A 22,225-nucleotide genomic window follows, 5' to 3' on the forward strand; every position below is an offset into this window, starting at 1 on the left:
AGTTCTAAGCAATAATGGGGAGGGGTAGTTCTGTAGAGAGACGCACCTCGAGGCTAATCCTCGGAGCACAAAATGTCAAAACCCTGCCCTGAGCTTCCAAGCTCTCTCGTAAAATCTACTACAACTACTACTAGGAATAAAACATACTGAAAACTCCTTGTTGGCGAAAGCCCCATGGAAAAAGGATTTATAATATAGAAAACAAAAAGGACAAAAAAGAAGGACAAAAAAGGATACGAGCAAAAGCAAGCACAGCATGCAATACGGTACGGTAAAGGTGAGCAGGTGACAGTGAACCCGTAAGAATATGTCGTATCCGGACGGCCCGGGGTTGGACCCCAAGGCTGCGGTTCGACATGAACTAACTTATTAAACCTTCACATACAAGGCCGTGCAGTGGTGGCCACTTGGAGAGAGTCCACCAACAGAATTACTCTTACGCACGCACGCACATATACCTAGACATACTCTCACACACACACTCAGGCATATACAGACACGTACACTCACACCAGCGTTCAGGTTTACTCACATCTTCAACGGAGCTAACTAATAATTACTTAGTTCAAGAGACGATATGAGAGCACAAGGCAAGACAGACGAAAGCCGAAGCTTCCGCCTGAAGGCGGAAGGCAAGAGAGAGAGAGAGAAAAGGAAGGTGATGGCAATAGTATCTAGTTGCGGCCATGGAAGTCCATGGCCACGAGATTGCTGGTCCCGCATGCAATAGCGTATCAAACCGTAGTAAATATGTGTACGAACTGTTGCATAAAGAGCGGGAGCCATGTGGGGAAATAACAGCGTATACCATATAGGGAAGGCCCCAGGCCTTGTGTGAAGACATAAAATAAAGACGATTATGAACCCGTTTACGGGAGATAGATAAATAGTTAGACACCTATTAAAATAAGGCATACTTGTCCCATAGAGGCCTAAAAGGCACGTGTCAATAGTATGGATACGACATATCCCCCCGCTTACACGGAAAAGAACACGTCCTCGTGTTATAAGTAAGGCCACACTGAAAAAAGTCTGTGGTTCGACTCACCCGACCGACCGTACATTTTTCAGCCCGACCGTAACTTTTTTTTCGGCGGGCTGTCGTGTGACTGACGTAGTCTACGTGGACTGAACACGTCCACGTCTACGTGCTGTGCAGCGCTAGCAGCGTGAGTCTGCGGACGCAGGCGGCTCCTTTTGGACTTGACTTGTACCTTTTTGTAGTTGTACTGCAGTGCAGTGCAGTGAGTGGTACGACTGCTGCCTTGTGCTGGTAGTAGAGTCTACTCGATACGACCACCGGCAGACTGGCGAGACTTAGGCTGTGTTTACATGAGAAATTTCAACCCGGGTCGAGTTCAGCCCGGGTTGAAAGTCTGTACGACAAACAAAAGAGGTGAGCGTTTACATGAAGACAGTTGACCCGGGTCAAATACTGATATGCCGCCAAAAGTCCACTTCTACAGTCCTGTATGGTCACGTGAATCTGTTCGCGCGAAATTTGCATCTGCAGTGCTGTTCAAACCTGGCGCGAGATACGCACAGAAGTACGTTTGTACGATTTTCTTGACCCGGGTTGATTTCAACCCTCCCCTTGGGGGGAGGGTTGAAATCAACCCGGGGCGAGATTTCAACCCGGGTCAAGCGCAATGCGTCATGTAAACGCGCCATTCACTTTGTGCACATGGCGGGTTGAAATCTGACCCGGGTCGAACTCAACCCGGGTTGAAACGCTTCATGTAAACACAGCCTTATTTTGAAGTGACCGTCCGGTTGAGAGTGATTGCCTCGTTCCAGATTAAGGACGGCCTTCTGTTTTGGGATGAAGGACAGACGAGATTGCACTTTCCTCGTTTTCTGCCACACAATGTTTCAAAGTATTAGCCAGTGATCCCTTTATACAACATGTATGGCATAACACTGCGTGATAATGCCGATGTACTGGGTGTCTAAAGGCAGTACAGTGTATTTACATGTACTAAAAAATATATTTAAAAAAAATCCGCCCGCCCGGAAAAAAATGTCCATGTTAGTCGAACCACACACCTTTTTTAGTTTGGCCTAACGTAATAAATTAGACTAAGATTATGGCTAACAATTTAACTAAATGAGTGCAGGTCAAATTGAAGTTCTTATCAAAAAAAACTGTTCAAAGACTAGCTGTAATATTGGCTACAACCAATCCAGTCAATACCACTGAAGTCACTTACTCATGCCACACAGGACTCCCAAACAGCTGGGGCGGATGGCGGGAACGCGGGGTTCACCTTTCCATCACGCCAACTGGCGGAGCACTGTCAAATACCCGAGCGGTGTCCTCCTCGTCTCGGGCGGCGGCATCAGTGGCATCAGGCTGGTAGGACGGAGTCAGGGTGGATGCCATGGGCTGCGGTGGGTCCGACTCATCTTGCTCGTGGACCTCCTGCAGCCGATGATGGCAACCTTTCAGCCGGTTGACGTGCACTATCAGCCGACGTGCCGTGGGCTCTGACAGCTTGATGCGGTAGGTGACGGCTGAGAGCTTCTCCTCGACTAGGTATGGTCCGTGCCACAGTCTAGAAAACTTGGCGGTTGTACCCGTCGGAATAGCCGGCACCAGAAGCCACACTGCGTCCAGGCGTCGGCGGAGAGCACTCACAAATTCCGGCTGTGACGATACTGCAGATGCTTCTCCTGGCGGTAATCCAAATGCCAAGTCTTGAGGTAGGCATAACTCCCGACCAAAGAGTAGATAGCTTGGACTGTAGCCGGTACTAGTCTGCGGCGTCGAGCGGTATCCCATCAAGAATGCTGGCAACTTGATGTCCCAATCTCGATGATTCCTGCAGACATAGTGCGCCAGGCCACGCTCAAGCGTCTGGTTGAATCTTTCAACCAGACCGTCACTCTGTGGATGGTACGCAGTTGTCCTGGTCTTATCTATGCCAAGCAGAAAGCAAACACTGCGAAACAAAGAGCCATCAAAGTTTTTGCCCTGATCGGTATGCAACCGATCAGGAGCACCAAAACGCGACACAAACTCATTGACAAACACTAAAGCAATAGTGGAAGCATCCATTCTCGGAAGCGGAAAAGCTTCCACCCATTTAGTGAAATAGTCAACTACAACCAAAATATGGCGGTTCCCTTCCGCTGTCTCCGGTAAATTGGGGATCAAATCCATTGCTACTCGCTCAAAAGGATACCCGTCCAGGAAGACTGTAGTGGAGTGCCAGACCCTCTGCCTACGGGACGTTTCAACTGGCTACAGGAAGAACAACTTGCAACCCAATCTAAGACATCTTTCTTCATGCCTACCCAGTGAAATTGTTGCGTCAGTTTCTTCTGCAGGCGACCCTAGTCCACTAGCATCTACGTCTACCAGAAATGGTGACGCATCTTGCCCAAACCTGGGGTAAGCCAGTACTGGGGCGGTCGTCAGCACTGTCTTCAGATTCAGGAAAGCGGTTTCACAGTCAGGAGTGCACAAAAACACTTGGCCAGTTTTCGTCAGGCTGTGCAAGAGGCGGGCAATGGTGGCAAAATCTTGGGCAAACCGGCTATAATACCCACAGAATCCCAAGAAACCACGCACTCCTCCAACTGCTTCAGGGGTAGGCCAGTTTCTGACTTTCTCGATCTTACCCGGGTCCGTCCTAACCCCTCCCGGGTAACAATGTGGCCAAGGAACTCAACACTTGTGCGGAACAAGAAACACTTACTGGGCTTCAACCGCAGATCTGCCTTCAAGAGGCGGTCAAAGACCAACTATGTCACTTTAGATTTCAGTTTGAACACTCCATAATCCGAACCCACAGTACTGATTGAGGCGGGGGAGGTAGAGAAGCCCTTGTCCCGAAGAAATTGTGCAAGGAATGTGGGATAATACGTCCCGGCCAACAATACAATCACGCGGCAACCCCTTAACAATTATTACCCGGTGCCAACTGGTTGCATCTCCGAGTTCCAACTGAACAATTGCTGACGCCACGGCTTCTAGTGGTTGCCCGTTGGGGCCAATCAACTTCGGGCCTTGGTCAGAGGTTTCCTTTTCCAGCTCCTCAGGTAGGCGGTCGGCAAAATCCTCTGACAACAATGTAGCGGCGGATCCTGTATCAATCACAGCGTCCACTGGACATCCATTCACCGCTCCAGGCACCAACATGTCCGTACGCTCACTCGCAAGTTCAATGAAGACAGAACACATAGATCAGGCTATTGTTTTCTGTAGCAGTCTAAGTTTTGCAGATACTGACTTCAACCCCAGGGTTCCACTTCCCGGGAAAATCTACAAAAGCAGATGCAAACTACCTCCCGTCTTTTGTTAATAATGACAACTCTCAGAGTAAGTACTCCGACAGACTGAGAACCCGCAGAAAAGGGCACTAGACTAGAGCCATTTCGTCGCTAAAGAGCGGTAATAGCATCAGCTACATCCCAAAGCTAATTCATAGGTTTCTTCTGAGAACTCGCAAGGCCGAGGGCTCAGCAATAATCAAGCAATAATCAGTCTGCAATCAGCCACATGCCCAGAGGTAGCAAGTGCTGCAAAATGCGTCAATTTGCAACAAAAACAGACTGGTGCATTTTTCCAATTCTTCCTTACCGGCAATACAAGGTCAGGAGACCAGCGGTGATCGCACTGTAGGGGCGTCGATTCCACTCCCACCGATGGGGCGGTAGAAACCCTACAGCAATGGCTTCAGGTACAATAGCTGCACGAGCATGAGCAGCTGCTGAACCATAAGGTCACAAACACAAAACTACAAAAAAAAAACACAAACCACAAACACAGCAGGAAAACTGCTGCCACTGTGCCAGCTTCGTCATACAGATCAAACTCTCCATTGACGCCATGATCAAACCCTGGACTTGGCGGCGCTCCACATCTGTTTCCAGAATGCGAATGTCCATACCAAGTGACACAAACCAAAATAATGGATATACGACGCCACGTGGAATTTTCGTCAAACTTACGATCACGAGAAACAGCCCAAGAACAACCATACCTTCTTCTTGATATCCTTGAGATCTCGTAGAAGTCCGGTCATTCGCGGATCGGGCAGCGGAAAATCCATACTGCCCGTCCATTCGAACGACCGGGGCATCACAATGTCATAATCATCAATGTCTCTCTCGTTGACAGCACACAAGGTGTCGAATCCTGTTCACTGCGCCAAATGTCGTATCCGGACGGCCCGGGGTTGGACCCCAAGGCTGCGGTTCGACATGAACTAACTTATTAAACATTCATATACAAGGCCGTGCAGTGGTGGCCACTTGGAGAGAGTCCACCAACAGAATTACTCTTACGCACGCACGCACATATACCTAGACATACTCTCACACACACACTCAGGCATATACAGACACGTACACTCACACCAGCGTTCAGGTTTACTCACATCTTCAACGGAGCTAACTAATAATTACTTAGTTCAAGAGACGATATGAGAGCACAAGGCAAGACAGACGAAAGCCGAAGCTTCCGCCTGAAGGCGGAAGGCAAGAGAGAGAGAGAGAAAAGGAAGGTGATGGCAATAGTATCTAGTTGCGGCCATGGAAGTCCATGGCCACGAGATTGCTGGTCTCGCATGCAATAGCGTATCAAACCGTAGTAAATATGTGCACGAACTGTTGCATAAAGAGCGGGAGCCATGTGGGGAAATAACAGCGTATACCATATAGGGAAGGCCCCAGGCCTTGTGTGAAGACATAAAATAAAGACGATTATGAACCCGTTTACGGGAGATAGATAAATAGTTAGACACCTAAATAAGGCATACTTGTCCCATAGAGGCCTAAAAGGCACGTGTCAATAGTATGGATACGACAAATATACCATAGGACTCTTTTGGGTGAACCGTCCGGCTCTGACAGGGAAAAGCACTAGGCCTTATTATTAGACACAATCTCATAGCATGTGACAAGCATAGCTAATCTTCTTTCTTTATTTCAGGATTACCCAATGCAGTGACAGAATCCCCTGAGACAAGGGCGTTGAGCCAGCCACGGCATTGACGGATTATGCTAGCATAATGTTTCACATAATTCCTACCAAAATCGAATAATCGCATAATTCCAGGCAAATTGCATACGAATCGCATAAATTGGAATAAAAAATCACTTTCACAATCGCTTTTTAGACTGCTTCAGTGCTTGCCGGCCGGCCCGCGGTGCACCGGTGGGAGACTTGTCGCACCACGTTCTCGAGTGACTCGGGTCACTTTTGCCACGTGCTTTCGCAGAAATCCAACAGACGTTGACCAATAGACGTCGACTACGTACTGACTACTGTTCTCTAGTCTTCCTCTCGCACGATCTCCATGGATACAAACTCTTTATGCAGTTATCTACCGGAGATGAACCTGTGACCCCATGACCCCTGCACATCTCACAGCGCTTAAGAGCTTCTTGGAACCAGGACGCAGCTGCGGAGCTTCGTCCGAACGAGCCCAACGGCTCATTTTCTTCGTTGTTGTTGTAGGAGGTGGGTTGAGTTTCAGCGCTCTCTCTCTCTCTCGGAGTTTCCTTCTCTTGCCTAGCTAGGTGTAGGTGGTTTGTGTTCTTGTATCAAATAGTTGCATTCGAGATGAACTGAGTCGTGACTGGCGTTATCGTACACGATGCTCCGCTGCGAAAAGTTTCAAGTAGCTTATGTCAGATAGTGGAGAGACCAATCCCTAAACCGTTCGCTAACGGAGTGCCCTGAAGCGGGACCTGAAAAAAATCATCCGCCTTGCTTTTTAATTTGAGGTTGTTGGCGAAGCGGTGGTTGACTCTACGAAGCAAAGACAGAGCTGCGCTATGTAGCAGCAGCTCCGTGAGAAATTTCAACCAACAATTACGGGCGACTGCAGCGATGGTAAGGCTTTGATTTCGTTCACCATTGGTTGCAAGTGATCGTTGAGATCGTTTCTTTCCCGCTATTATATAAACTTCATTTGTTTGGTGTGGCCGGTATTTGTTGTCCGCTAACCACGTGACTGGCATTTGCGCTGTGTCTTCCTTTCGCATTGTACTTTGCCATGCTTCGCTGCTGCTACTTTGCCGCTGTACCTAACCTCTATGCCCTTCTTGTTTTGTTCTCCTTTTCTTTCCTCCAAGGTGACCGGTAAAGGAGCATGTATTGCCATTATCAGTTCGACTGCGCATGCGCAAATTCCATGGAAGAGTGTTGCCCAGCTGCAAGAAGAGACTGGTAATGATGTACACGGTAAGCACGCCCGCACATGTCCTTCAAGTGCAGATAATTTATCTTTTGTCCTCTTTTTCTTCTTATAAGATATTATATCCTTCTGTCGGTATGGGTCGGTGCTCTGTAGCTGCGTGGCTTGCCGTGTCCGAACTGTCGCTAAATTCTTCCGACTCGCTATTTCGACTAGCACTAGAGCCACGTGAAGACCATTTCCACAAGCTCTTTGTAATGACTACAGGAAACGCCTAACCTCCATTATTTTTAGTCACGCGGAAGCGCATTGCAGTGTTGGTGAAATTACTTTTCCCGATCTGGACTTGTCAATAAAATTATTGCAACAGGTTTCGGCCATACTCAAAGCTCCAAAATAACTAATTATCCGTCAAAGGAAGTGTCCTTGCTGTGCTGGTGTGTTTATGCTTCATGCATTGGTTCGGCTACGAGCGCATGATGGTGACGGATTGACGATGTAGTATCTGGACTTGTGGTAAGTTTAATTCTGGCGACGACATGTGTCTAATTTGTGGAGGTTGGAGAGCGAGGCCGCCGTCTTTCGGTACTAAACTGCCGCCTTGTTGTGCTGCTCCTGTAGAATTTAGTGGGTTTTCCATTACTGTCGGCAATGCCAGTGCAAAGTAGTTTATGTTTTCTCAAAGTCGGAACAGTTTCTGGTGACTCATTTCTCCAACGTCCGACCTCCTGTTTGTTTTCGGTTCTCTGCTGGCAGTTCGTCATCTTTCGAGCGTCGAATATTCGATTGGATTATTTGGCAGGGCAACCGCCAACCGGCGCACTCGCAACGGACTGCACGCCTGCATCAGGACCGCTGTGCAGATTGGAGTAGCGGAGGGCATAACTCCCCAAACAAAAGGTACAGTGTCTTGTCCTCTTGGTGGTCGGGTGGCGTGTATTTGGCGAGTCGACATTCCTGTTGGTCAGAAGACAGTGTTGTACGAGTGCAATGTACATGTCTGTCCAAGCGTGTGGATCTACACTGTACACGTGTTGTGGTCGCTTGCCACAACCCACATTATGGTATTATTGTAATGCGTTGGAACGCGTCCACCTGTGGAGCGACGCTTTGCTGCTTGACCGTGATACCAGATTGTCATGGGTAACATGTAGGTCTATTCGAACGTTGTGCTTACCAGGCTGCATTGCCAAAATGGCAGCTGTAGCTGTAAGTACAACAAAGTAATGCCGTCTTGAGCCAGGTAGAGGCTCAGCTCATGGGGCCCTTTGACGGATATGTACATGTAGATGTTATGATGCTGGCGATAGGGTGCACTTCGAAATTCCGCCTCCGGAAAATATTCCTACTTCCAAATCCTGTTACTACATGTAGCACTTCAACCTCTGGTAAAGAGCATTATAATAATTATTATTACGAGACGGCTAACACAGTTGATGGATATTGGATAATTCGCACCGAGGTCCCATGCTGCCTATTATGATTTTATGAGTTTCTTCTCTATTATTCTTTGGTGAAGACTAACAGCCTGCTAAACTTCTAACCAGTTGAATCTTAGCAACAACGGGCAGTGTGAAGGTTTCGGTGTGACATCCGTCCAATATTCTGAGCACATTTAGCATGGCTTTTGTTTGCAATCATCGGAATTCCACGTTTGAAGGGTAACTGTTACGGTTTCGTAATTGTTCAGTAGCTAACACCCTAGCTGGTTTAGATTTTGGATTTCTATATCGAATCATCCTAAAACCAGTGCCACTACTCGCCAGCATCTACCCATGCATAACCCCTTCAGAGAGGTGTAGTGGGGGGTGCAGCCAGTTGTGCTCGTGTTGCCGATGTGTGTGTGTGTGTTGTCGGTCCCCCTGCAGACGCTTGACCACAACGTCATGTAACTTATGTTCCCAGGGCAGCGTAAGAATGCTTCGTAAGCACTGTCGCGCTTGCACTCCTACCCCACCGCAAGGGGCTGCCCTAGACAAAATGGTGTTGGGAATTGTGGACAATGTTTGGTTTTCTTGGTTGTTGCATACCGTGTACTCTCCCGTTGTTCGGTGTCAGACTTTATATCCGATAATATTGAGGTCACTTCCCAAGTCGAGTAGCCGTCAATATGACATGGTTGTGCTGTCATGAGCACTAAAGGGCTGGCATATTCTCCTGGCACTACGCTACCAGCAACAGAACCCCACTGATCTCAGGTCAAACACCCCCCCCCCCCCCTCCTGGCGCTCTCATCTGGCTTCACACGTTTACCTATGCCTGCTTTCCTAAGTCATGATGTAATGGAGGGCATTTCTTGTGTATGTGCCTATGTGATTGCTGAGCAACGTACGGATGGATTCCAGGAACATTCAAGGAGACTACTCAATCGTCTTCAACCTGACAGCATTCCATTCCGCTGCTCTTACCCGGGTGTGTACGCTAGACCACTGGATTACGATCACCCACTGACAGTCTGGAGTGAGGGTTGCTTCAAGCCTTGTACTCGGGAGCCTGCCTTGAAGAATGGGAAATCTTCATCCTGGAACTCTACAGGCACCGCCAAGAGTACATAACCCCCCCCCCCCCCCCAAGAGTGTGCAACTCCCACATATCCTGTTGTCCTGACAGAATTTCAAGTTGACGTCATTATTTATGATGCAATGCTCCTTGCACCAGTGATTTACAACATGTGTACGGGTGTCAAGTATCACACGTTTTTCTTTGCAATAATTTGTTCAGCATCAGATGGGCTTTGGTCCACCACAGGTTACGGATTCGTCTGATAATCCATGTACAGTGCGCATTGCATCATAAAAATGACGTCAACTTAAAATTCTGTCAGGACGGCACCCATAGTTGAGTTGCACACTCTTGGGGGTTATGTACTCTTGGCACTGCTCTGCCCATCCGACAGGTAAGCAATTCGTTGTCCATCAACTTTTGGACTGTGACTTCACCGATGTTGCTGTTTCCTTTTATGGCATTTTTACGTTGTTGCCGTTGCAATTTCCTTGTCTTGCCAGAAACCTAGGTGAAGACCTCATTATGCACATTAGCAAGAGTCCATAATCCCTCAGAGTGCGCAACGTCACTGATCAGACCTGGGGAGGCGAAATCCGTGTTGCACGTCATAGTGTGATAATATGGGCCACAACCAGCTAAAACATGTCTTAGAGTGAAATTTTTCAAATTTTGTATTTCCTCCAGAAAACAGTTCTTGGGACCTTACTTGACCTCTTGAAGGTGATACAGGGCAGAAAAGTAGTCTACAAGTGTCCCAAACACCGCTTTCAAAATATGTACTTTGAAATATATAATGACAGTTTTCGGAGTCTGACACAAAGAGACAAGCTATTACTTAGTGGCTTTTGTGGCGGAGCACAATACAACGGAACCAAAGATGTTGACACCGACTTGAGCATGTCAACGACATCAGTTCAAAGGCTTGGCCCAAGTTCTTCCTGGAGAGCAACACGATGCTCTGGGCGGCGTTGCACTTGCATACTCTTTCGATTCTGGCAGTGACACTTTCGATCGTCGCCTGCGCTTCCGAGACCGCGTCAGACGACTCATGAGAGCTGAACGCAAGTAACGTCGTAAGGCAGCCGGTTCGCCGCCTAAATGATTATGTACTAGCCCATAACTTGTGCCTCTTCGCTACTGGAGACGACGATTCAGCTTCGCTGTCGACATCAACATCACTGAGATCCCAACAAATTGTCAGCGTCGCTCTGCAGACCCTCCGCCACGGACTTGCAGACACCTGAACAAACCTGGGCCATGCACAGCGATCGTCTGGCCCTGCGAGCTGCTCTAGTATCACTAGATGCGGACATTGTCAGTCTTTGCTCGCCAGCTACTTGAACTAGACCGCCGAACAAGTGTTTGGACAAAATTTGAGAAGATGATCGCCACATCATGGATCATTTGAATGAAGTGCAGAGTGAACGCGCTCCAAAAAACATTTTTTTCATTTCGTCATTTCCCAACTTTTTTTACGAAACCCCAAAGACATGTTTTAGCTGATCGCGGCCCATATCATGAGTAAGGGAAGTGTGTTTGTGGTGGAATGCGTCGACGGAGTGAGTGACGCAAGTCCGACCCAAAAAATGACGTACATCACGGATTATGCCGTCCCACAGCCCCATCCCAGCTGCACACTTGGGGGAGTATGGACTCTTGGCATTAGCGATGTTCTGCTCTACGTTACGGGAATGTGACGAGAAGAATCCTGGGGACACGAAGAGTGTTCCCATAACGCAAATGGAACCAATTCTGCTCTACGTTCACTGGGAATTTCCCCTTCCAAATTTGGCAGGTTTCTGCCTGCATTTAAGAGAGCATGAGAGAGCATCATTCCTCTTGCAGTAAAATCCAAAAACTACACGCAAAAATTCAGTCACTTCTGCATCAACTGTTGCACCAAAAAATGTTGGTGGCGCAAGGAGAAGCTTGTCGTTTGGAGTGACAAGTGATCGCCGCTGCTTTTCCTTGTCAGAGTCAAAAATACACTTTGTTCTGCAGCGTTAGGAGTGGTGTTGGAGTATAAATTGCTGACTAGACGTCGCGGAGGGGCGAGCTTTCCTGCGCAGGTATGAGTTTGGACGTATATCAGAATGGTCGAGTGTAAAAATTCAAAATTGTTTATTTCAAGAAAACCCAAAAAGGATGATGGGGGACATATCCTCAGTGCTAGAAGAGGTGTTCTACTATCTGCCGGTGTGTAGTGTTTGCTAATTGAGGACGTAGCTTGCTGTTTTATCAGCGCTTGAAATTTGGCTATTTTCAAGACGATCATTTGTGGCGTCAAGGGATGATTGCCCTCCATGGCCAGCAATCAAGGACATCTGAGAGTTGTAATTTTTGTACTCCTCCGAGGTGTGATTTCTGGCGTGCTGGGCCAAGCACAAGGAAGCCATCTGCAAAAAAACTGCAGAAAATGGTTGTTGTTTGATCCTTTGGTGTAATCCTTGTTTCTAGTCGAAGCTAGTTGCTGTTTGGAGCAGAAACGCTGAAATTGACTATTTTCTGCATGTACTCATACATGTACTCATGTACTCAGGCATGCAGTCTCACTCGTATTTTAGCTATTTTTCTGGAATGGATGCTGCTCTGCGCCCCTTGGTGAACATTTCCTGCGCTCGTGGAGCAGCTGAAAAGGACCACTGGTATGTCTGGTTCCTGGTTTGAAAGTGGAGAGTCGACTTTTGTGCCTTGAAAAAGGAGTAGAGAGCGATAAAGGTACGTCTGTGGCTGATTTTTGAGTGCTCCTCGTACATTTTTGATCGTGATAGAAATTCTCAGACCAAAGTCAGACCAAAGTCAGCGCGATGATGGTCGTACAGTTTTCTTGTGAATTTTTTAGATGTTTCATCTCGTATCTATGTCAGTATCGTGATGGTGAAGTGGAGAGGGTGATTTTCTTCCTCTAGGCTTCGTTCGGCCGACTTTGCTTCGTCCTCGTTGAAAAGTGATCCTGAAAAAAGGTCGATTCGCAAAATTATGTTGATTTTCAATGTACGAGATGACATGCGATTGCTGGCTATGGTCTTCTGGGATGCTGGCGTGGCTAAGTAGTGCTGCCCCAAGAACTCTTCTAAGGTGAGGTAATGTTGGCTTGCTGGAGTTTTGTTCGTAGCTTGTTCTTGTACGCTGTGCCATGGCTCGTTTGTAGACCCATAAATCGTGCCAATATTGAGGGGTATGCCAATTTCATGGTTCCCTTCAAAAGATTTTGCGCGGGCTTAGGAATGTCGATCTACACCCCAAAGCAAACCTACCTGCAAAATTTGAGCGAAATCTAAGAGACCGACTTACACATATGTTCTGGTTTTCTCAGACATGCTCTCCTAAAGGGGAAGTTAAGGCAAATATTAAAATTTCACCAGTTGTAGTCTTAGGGGTGCTGAGTCGAATGGTCTTGGTCCGAGAAAGCTGAGACGCTCCCTTCCTACTTGAATCCCAATCGAACTCGCGCACTTCCACCGAAACTGGGTGACTGTGCCCTACTAGATGGTGATTTGTATGCAAAATGTCACTAAAAGCGCCATTTCGTTCTTATTAAAGCACGGATGACCGCGATTGGCCCATATGTTGTAGTCTTTTGGACGCTGAGTCGACTGGACAAGTGGTCACGTGCTCCTGGGTGCCCAAATCACCTGGTAACCACGCCAGCAGGTGACAACGTTCACACCAAGGTTCAACTCGAGTTCAACTCGAGTGACAGGACTGCACCCAAAAAAGGTCAAACAGGCTAGTAAGTTGTACCCTGCAGGCACGGTGACCAGGTGACTGGTGTACGCAGGAGCACGTGACCGCTTGTTCAACCATGTTCGATTGGGAATAAAGGAGGAACGCTGCATCGCAGCCTTTTCGGACCAAAACCAGTCGACTCAGCGTCCAAAAGACTACAACATATGGGCCAATCGCGGTCATCCGTGCTTTTATAAGAACGAAATGGCGCTTTTAGTGACATTTTGCATACAAATCCCCATCTAGTAGGGCGCAGTCACCCAGTTTCGGTGGAAGTGCGCGAGTTCGATTGGGATTCAAGTAGGAATGGAGCGTCTCAGCTTTCTCGGACCAAGACCATTCGACTCAGCACCCCGAAGACTACAACTGGTGAAATTTTAATTTTTGCCTTAACTTCCCCTTTAAGTGATACCCAGCAGATGCGTACGCATTTTCTTTGCGGGAGCCACAGCGTAGAGAACCTCAACTCTGCGTAGAAATCTGACCCAAAACACGCGAAACCGTAGTCTCTAACCCAGACACCTGCTCGCAACGTGATTTCTCTACGTTTTCATGTATAGCAGAACCTCACCATTCTCAGTATTTTTCTCCATGGATTCGTGGGTTGTTGTTGCTGATAGGTTTCACGTGACAAATTTGCTGCCTTTCTCTTTCCTTTTTCCGTTTCGCTTTGTTTAACTGAAGAGAAGCTGTCATCAATCATGTGGTTGATGGGCTGCTATCATGCTGGCAACTGAGACTTGATATTGGAGAAGTGGGATAACTCTGGACGCGCAGGTGAGTGGATTCTGTGTGCATTGTTCGCCACTCAGGTGCCTTGCACGGTCCTGCAACTAGCTTGACCACCGGTTCACTGTGGTGATTGCTACAGAACAGTTGCGTTGGTTAGTCCCTGTGGGGGTCGCTATGGAAAAGCGCCGGACATCGCTTACAACCAAAGGGTGACATCAGAATGTGACGTCAAAGTTACTGGTATTGAAAGAAAACGCCACCGCGATCAATCGTGAAGGCAGTGAAGTCAAAGACGGGTCAATCTTGAATAGGCTGTTTGCAGGTTAGATCGATTGATCCTAGGCAGCCAGAATGGCAAGTAAACGACGTAGCATTGAGTTCGTTGATGTGTCACGTCAGAACGCGTCTCTCCGGGATGAGCATGACAAGTCATTCTTCGGTGATATCCCCGGTATGCAGGCAGCGAGGGCAATACTGTAGAGACCCGATGGGATATTCAATATTGCGTATGTGCCTGAGTCCAACAGCACATGGATGCCATGCTTCTCCTATTCACTTGTGGTTGACTATGGTTATACGGTACAGCTATAGGAGACCCTACACATCGACTTGTTTGCTTTTGTTTTGTTGTGTTTTGCAACCACTGAGCAATGCTCACCCAGATGTCCGGGCGACATGCATTCTCCACTATGCGCCAGCAACTGGAGAACACCCATGGCAGTGTCCACCGCTAGTCAGTCTGTTCACCAGTAAACCTGGACAAGCACAGGCTACGAGTTAGGAACGGTTCTCATTGAGAAGTACACTGGAGCAAGGCTTCTTCATCAAAAACGTGGCTGCTGCCCACCTTCTTTCTCGCAGGTAAACATGCTCACATTGATCGTAATTTATAACTAAGCTGTCTGATGAGAAACGGTGGTTATCGATGCCGAATGGGAAATTTGAAACTGTGGGCAAGGTGACTTCTGGAAACTTGTGCGACTACTGTAACAGCTTACAAATATGGTTTGAAAGTGCTGCACCACAACAACACTGGAGGCATGATAACGCTGACTTCTGGATCCACTTGAATCCAGGTTTATGGCTCCATACATGAGTACACGCTTTGTGGTGGTTTCCCTTCACGGTAAGGGGACACCTCCTCCGACAGTGACTGGTCTGGGCCCTCTTGGATGGGGACCCACTCCTGTTACAGAAAACCACATATGCACGCGACATGAGGCCTAGCTAGTGCCCTCCACATCGTACTTTGCTATTGGTGGAGTGCATTCAATGGAGTGCATTCAATTTGACCCAGGAGTCGTAAATCGTGTCCTAATGTCTTCGCTTTTAAGTGCAACTACTGCGAATGAGCAAAAATGGGCAAGGTGCCGCACTATAGCTCTTCGAATAGGTTTCCCAAAGGACCATGTTGTTCTTTGTCACTGTTTCTTGTGTGTGCCCAGTCGAGTTTGTCGGGGACAACCTGTGGAGAGTGGGAAATAGGATATGTTCCCCTGTCGTGATAAGTATCAATTTCGGCTCCTTCAAAACTCACAACTGTAGGCTATTGTATATTCTATCATCCACGTACTGCTGTGGACATTGAAATCCGGTCGAATGACACGGGGCCCGGCGGCGCCCTCAGTACGTACAGAACGTTGCATGCACAGTGCACGTGTTGATCGTATTCGTACTCACGGCTGCATGGCCAGCATGGCCCTGGGCCACTTGGCCTCCGACCGGATTTCAATGTCCGCAACAGTAGTTGAAGACCTTTGGAGCTTTGGAAATCTGTCCAATTAGAGCTAAGCTTATTAAGCTGGAAAGCACTTTCAAAAAGTTAGGTTTTGGACTGACAACTACGGTTGGATCATATCGACAATAAAAACCCTGCTCCTTTATCTGATTTTATCCAACCTCCATTGAATGTGAACAAGAAGAGCTACACGAGTCCTACAGTGAAGTGTGTGCAGTTGTTTCCATGGTTTCTACCAGTATGAGAACGAGACAATAGAAAGGATTTGCCGTGCATAGCTTTGAACGAGTGAGCATGACAGGCAATCATAACAATTATTGTGATGGTACCTTTTACGATTTCTTTGAGAATATCGTTACTTGCTCCAAACTGCGCACAGTATTGTGTGTGTGTTGTGTCTCCCTCTTGTGTGTGTGTGTGTGTTGCGTCTCCCTATCGTGTGTGTGTGTGTGTGTGTGTGTGTGTGTTTGCTCCAGGCTTGCCATCTGCCACCATGCTTCCCCATATGATATATTTTGCTCCTGGAAAACCTTTTTTTTTTGGGGGGGGCACTTCATTGCGGCAAGACTCTTGCTGCAATGTAGCTGCCACAAAATGACAGGTGTTCCGTTCCATTTCCCCTGGTTTCAACCATTACGAAAGGGTAAAGGGGGTGGGGTGCTGCTGGCGACTCCATGACTGCCTTCGATCAAACTTTGCCTCAAAAATGGGGTTGCAGGAAAAGGAATCTGTAAGTCTGTGAATAAATCGAAAATCTTGTGCGATTCAAGTTGCCTCTATTCAACACCATTCTGGCCTGTTTTGCGGAAGACCGCTGGTCAAGATTGTACGGCAAAAGGCCACAAAGCGTCACGACAAAACATGTTGGCTATCGATCATTGATTTTGCTAGCATTCAAGGTATTTCCTGTATGTATGCCATCACAACACATGCCCTATATGGTCTGTAGTAGTCTGCAGTATCCATATTCCTGCCCTAATAGAACTGTATTACCTATCTTGCACATTCACTGATCACGTTTGGTAGAATTATTCATGAATTCATTTGTTTGTGGATGAATTGAATTGTACTGTTGCATGTAGCATTATTATACAGCCACATCATTCTTACTATTTCCACGCCTGCATGTCTGTTCCCACACACACCTCAGGGATCAGGACACAACTACACACTCAGCGAGTACACAATGTGGCCAGCGGGGAGCGAGGTGGAGCAGCACACACTCGGCCGATGATTAGTGCGACCAGCCAAGCAGAGGCGGCAACTGGTGGCTGGAGCCGACCAGACTATCAACCACAACAAACACTAAACAATATTCGACCCTCATGCCACACTATACTCATATTTTCACATTATTGCATTTCTCTCACTCAAATTCTAATATATCCACATTCTTAGTTAGGGTAGTTAGGCATAGATCAGGGCAAGGTAAGAGCCCTGTAGGTCATCTCTTCTACATCCAACCAGCGCTACGGCCAACCAGCGCTACGGCGTCAAGTCATCGGGCCTACCATTGGTAAATATGTAGTTATGTAGTGCATGCCTGGTGTATTGTACAACACCATGTTGTTTAGTAACCGTGCCCGTTACTTGTACTATCCCCATACAACAGTGGCTGTCACAGGCTGCTGTTGTGTGGGTGTATGTAACCAATCAATTGTGTCATGCTCATTCATTCCCTCTCAGGTAGGTTCAAGCACTCCACGGACACCACGGCAGCCTCGCTGATGCCCGTCTCCCTGGTAACGTATATTTGGGTGGTACGTATGTAGACATTGGTAGGGTATGCATTCTGCTGTTTTGGCTTGCTAGTTCCCCATGTGACAATAGCCGGCGATGGCTGCTGTCACATGGGTGTATGCTTCTAATCCATTGTGTGAAGCTGTCTATTTTTCCTCCGCTAGACTTGCAAGGCCAATGGACCAAGATTCTTCACAGCATGGCTAAGTATAAGCCATTTGTTTGGTACGTTACACAATCTGATTTCTGCATGCAGCAATTATTCATTTCTGACTTGCAGAGTAGGTGATAGGGACATGGCCAGAGTATGTGGTTTGGATATGTTGCTCAATTGTACATGGAGTGTTGAGGTTACTGATGAGTAGCAGAGTTTACATGCGGTTGCTTGCTACTGGCAGGTGTGTTGGGTCGGTGAATGTGTGGCTAATACAAAATGGATGAATTCTGAAATGGAGCAATCAATGGCAATTGCAGTCATTTTCCAGCTGTTTGTCGCTGCACAGTCATTCTTTATCCCTTTGTATTCACGACATGTGCACCAGTTTGATGCACCTGTCCGTAGCCGGTGAATGTTTGGACGGCTTTGCAACTTGTTTGTGGCTGATGATTGCATGTACAACGGGAGGTAAATGCCTTGGCCACATCTCAGACCATGCCGCTTACTCTTCTACTGTGCTTGCCAGAAATTTCTTATCTGTTTGAAAACTGTGATCACCATAATTGTCGTGTACCTGGTGCTAATCATTACTGTTTGCTCCATACCTGCCCAGGTAAATCATTACAACCACCATCATTTCAATCACTACTACCGATGCAAGCCATCTCAGTACTACTGATGTCGGCCACCTCGCTACTACCGATGCAAGCCATCTCAGTACTACTGATGTCGGCCACCTCGCTACTACCCATGCAAGCCATCTTAGTACTACTGATGTCGGCCACCTCGCTACTACCGATGCAAGCCATCTCAGTACTACTGATGCCGGCCACCTCGCTACTGCCGATGCCGGCCACCTCGCTACTACCGATGCCGGCCACCTCGCTACTACCGATGCCGGCCACCTCGCTACTACCGGTGCCGGCCACCTCGCTACTACCGATGCCAGTTTCCGGCCATAACGCTGCTATCGATGCCGGCCGCCTTGATGCGATACATGCTGACCACTTCGCTATCACCTATGCCGGATGCTTTGCTACTGGCCGCATCAGCCAAACGTGATACTACCAAAACTGCAAAAACTAAATAGCTACTGTAAATTGCTACTACCGGCATTGACTATCGAATCACAACAGCTGTGTGACCATATCACGCCAATACCGATGCTCTCAACACCAGCTATCACATGACTGATCACCTCTTGCATGTCACAATGACGCCGGCACCGTCAGCCTCTCTACTCTGCTGATGTCAGTCGCACTGTTACTACTGATGAGAAGCTGTCTCTCTCATCGTCCGGGTTGGATGCAGCTTGGAGGTTGCCTTCATCCCCAGCTCTAAAAAAAGGTAAAGCATTTTTCTGGTACCCATTTGTGCGGGCTTGGGAGTTAATTGCATGAACTTGCACGTTGTACCCCGGTTAGCACTAGGTCTGGGATCCCAGGAGGGTAAACTGTACGCTGACTGGAGGGTAACAATTAGAATAGACACTCTGAACTCCGATACCATAATTCCGAGTGAACAGGGAACTACAAGCACTTGCCAAATGCATGCTTCTCAATAGTGTGAAGCCTCCACTGAGTTCTCAAAGAAAGCAATTTAAATACTATTTGAGAGACCCATTCTAGGGAGCGTACGCATCTTAGAAGGCCTTTATCCACAGCAACCTCTCATGTCCCTAGTCTCCTTGCATGGCTCTTGCCGATGGAGATTTGACCACGCCTGGGATTTGTTGTGATGGCATACACGCAGCCGTGGGATGCGCCTTTCACAGATAGATGTGTTCATTGCCGCAGCACACTCCACATGTGACATCAAAATTGTACAACTAAAATTGCTGTTCACTAATTCGTAGATGTATTAGCCCGCATGTACAGGTTATCGACACGCCGCTTGGAACGTCAATGAAGGCCACGTCATGGAGTCGCCAGCAGCTTCCCTCCTTTTATTATTTCAACATTCCCAATAAATCAGCAATGAGCATGGATCAGGAGTTGAGCCTATAATCTTTGATCCTTTCCATTGCATGGAATTTTGGCTTTCCAGAGTTTCTTCAATTGGCCGCACACCCATGTCCTTGTCTCATTGCTGACCCGAAAAATGGAACGGAACACCTGTCAATGGGGAGGGAAACTTTTAAACTCACAAAGTCTTTGAAAATCAGATCATACTTGGGGGCATAAATGATGTAATGTTATTATTATAACTAAGAAGCTTCAAATTCCTAAAATACACACAAAAAGGGAAAAAGCAACAGACCTATGCCCAAATTTTTCAGGTTGGCTGCCATTTTGATTCTGTATGCATTATATAGGCCCAATCTGATTGTATGCACACCATTCAAATGTATGGTTCCCATTCAAATGTATGTACACTGTTCAAATGTATGCATGCCATTCAAATGTATGCACACCATTCAAATGTATGGTTCCCATTCAAATGTGTGTACGCCGTTCAAATGTATGGTTCCCATTCAAATGTATGCACACCATTCCAATGTATGGTTCCCATTCAGATGTATGGACTCCATTCAAATGCATGGTTCCCATTCAAATGCATAGTTCCCTCTCAAATGTATTGTTGCCATTCAAATGCATGGTTCTCATTCACCCACATTTTTCAGGTTTTAAACTTATCTCCTAAAAGGGATACTCAACAGAATCGACCTACAAGTGCAGCAGCGTTGGCTAGATGTGGTTAGCTGGCACCTCAGCGCAGTACAGATTACCTGAATGTCTCTCTCTGTGCATAGCTGCAAGGGTTGTGATATTTGTTGGTACGTTGGCGGGAAAACAGTGCACGTGAGTTATGTGTGACCAACGAAATCACTAGTGATTTTAAACGGGGAGAGCAGTGAAGCCTGTCAAAAAAGACCGCTCACGGAACCTTCAACATGTGGTCTCTGTTACCAGGTGGTCTCCTTATCCAGGGTCACTAGACTAGAAATAGCTTCCTTGGCCCTGATTGTAGTGGTCGCCATATCCGAGTCGTTGCCTTGACAGGTTTTACAAGAGCATAATACTTACTCCCTGATTGTCTTGGCATGCACACTGCCATACGGGATTGTTGTGTAACTGCAGGTGACATATCTAATCAATTCGTTCGCCATTAGCGTGTAAACGAAGTACTGCTTGCCTCGAGTCACCAACACAGAATTCACGAGCTACGATCGTTCTTACTACGGCGTTGCATGTTGTTTGTACGTTTACTATCACGTACAAGCAGCTTGGCACGATGCAATGCATACCAATTTATTTCACTACACGTACTACCCGTAACACATCAATTCTTACTTCGTAGGTGTTTAGGTCCGGTCTTGCGTGACAGAGATAGTAGGGACTTCAGACCATTTTTTCAAATAGGTTTTCTGTGGCTTGTGTTTTTGCTTTTTGGATAGGTTAGAGCTTCCTGAGGAGTTTGGTCTTTAGTTTTTCTAAATCGGCCAAAGGAAAAAGTCACAACTAAAATAGTCATCGCCTATCACCGGATTTTTCCGACAAACGTCCCACACATTTGAGATCAGAGAGATAAGTCAAACTGAGTGTTGGCAAAACTACTGCTGTTCAACCACCTGACACCTCTTTCTACTGTGTGATTATGTTATCATTCATGGCCGTTAGTAGTGATTCCCGTTGTATCCATGCTGCTGGTTGCACTTGTGATCATCATAACTGTATTGCGTGAATGCATGATCCTTCTCGTGTTTCATTGCGGTGCCACTATGGATCTATGGCCCGATGCTTAGGTTATAGTGCATTGTAGACTTACTTTTCTTTGTGTAGTTTCAGTCCACACCGCAGACTGCGTGATCTGCCTGTAGCTGTGCGCAGAATCCTGACGCTGCGTGCGTGGTATTTGTTTCTTTCGCTTCCGGTGCATTCTTACTGTACGGTGTGGATCTACCCTTGTGCATATATTAGCCTGTAGCCCTCTTTAGTCGGGGGCTTTTTCCTTTGTTCCTTGCTGGCAGAGTGTGCAAATTATTAGTTGTGTGAAAAGAGAATCTTCCAATACTCAACTTCAGAACTCGTGGATGTTCTAAACTTGTGGGGTACAGTTGAGCCCTGGGCTCGACTTGTACAAGAAACACTGAGAGAACCCACTTTCCTTAGCAACGCATAGCAACCGCACACAAGATCCAAAAACAATCTTGATTCTCCGCATGAAATAGCTGAATAGCATGGTTTACAATGTAGTGGTTAGTAACAGGAGACATTGATGATACGGTCCTGAGATGGCTTCAGATTGTTGGTGTCGAGAAAAAGAATGGTGGCACGGAAGAGGCACTGACTAAGGTCAACAAGTCATGTACACATGTACTACAGTACAGTACTGGCTGTATTGGCTGGGGTAATCGTAGCACGCACATCTACAGTACATTGTATTGGCTGGGGTAATCGTAGCACACACATCTACAGTACATTGTATTGGCTGGGGTAATCGTAGCACACACATCTACAGTACATTGTATTGGCT

The 22,225-nt window shown here is 47.2% G+C and overlaps 1 protein-coding gene across 1 annotated transcript; it reads right to left on the reverse strand.

Annotated features, from left to right (window-relative positions):
* Positions 1–2,263: 2,263 nt before the first annotated feature.
* Positions 2,264–3,058, reverse strand: LOC135830994 (uncharacterized). Its single transcript, XM_065343236.1, has one exon. The coding sequence runs from the start codon at positions 3,056–3,058 to the stop codon at positions 2,264–2,266; it is 795 nt and encodes a 264-aa protein (XP_065199308.1).
* Between the last annotated feature and the right edge of the window lie 19,167 nt (positions 3,059–22,225).

This window comes from Sycon ciliatum, chromosome 1, assembly GCF_964019385.1.
Source record: "Sycon ciliatum chromosome 1, ocSycCili1.1, whole genome shotgun sequence".
In the NCBI taxonomy this organism is placed as follows: domain Eukaryota; kingdom Metazoa; phylum Porifera; class Calcarea; order Leucosolenida; family Sycettidae; genus Sycon; species Sycon ciliatum.

Excerpts from the sequence above, each read along its gene's own strand:
- LOC135830994 (XM_065343236.1), bottom strand. The coding sequence starts at position 3,058 with ATGGATGCTTCCACTATTGCTTTAGTGTTTGTCAATGAGTTTGTGTCG.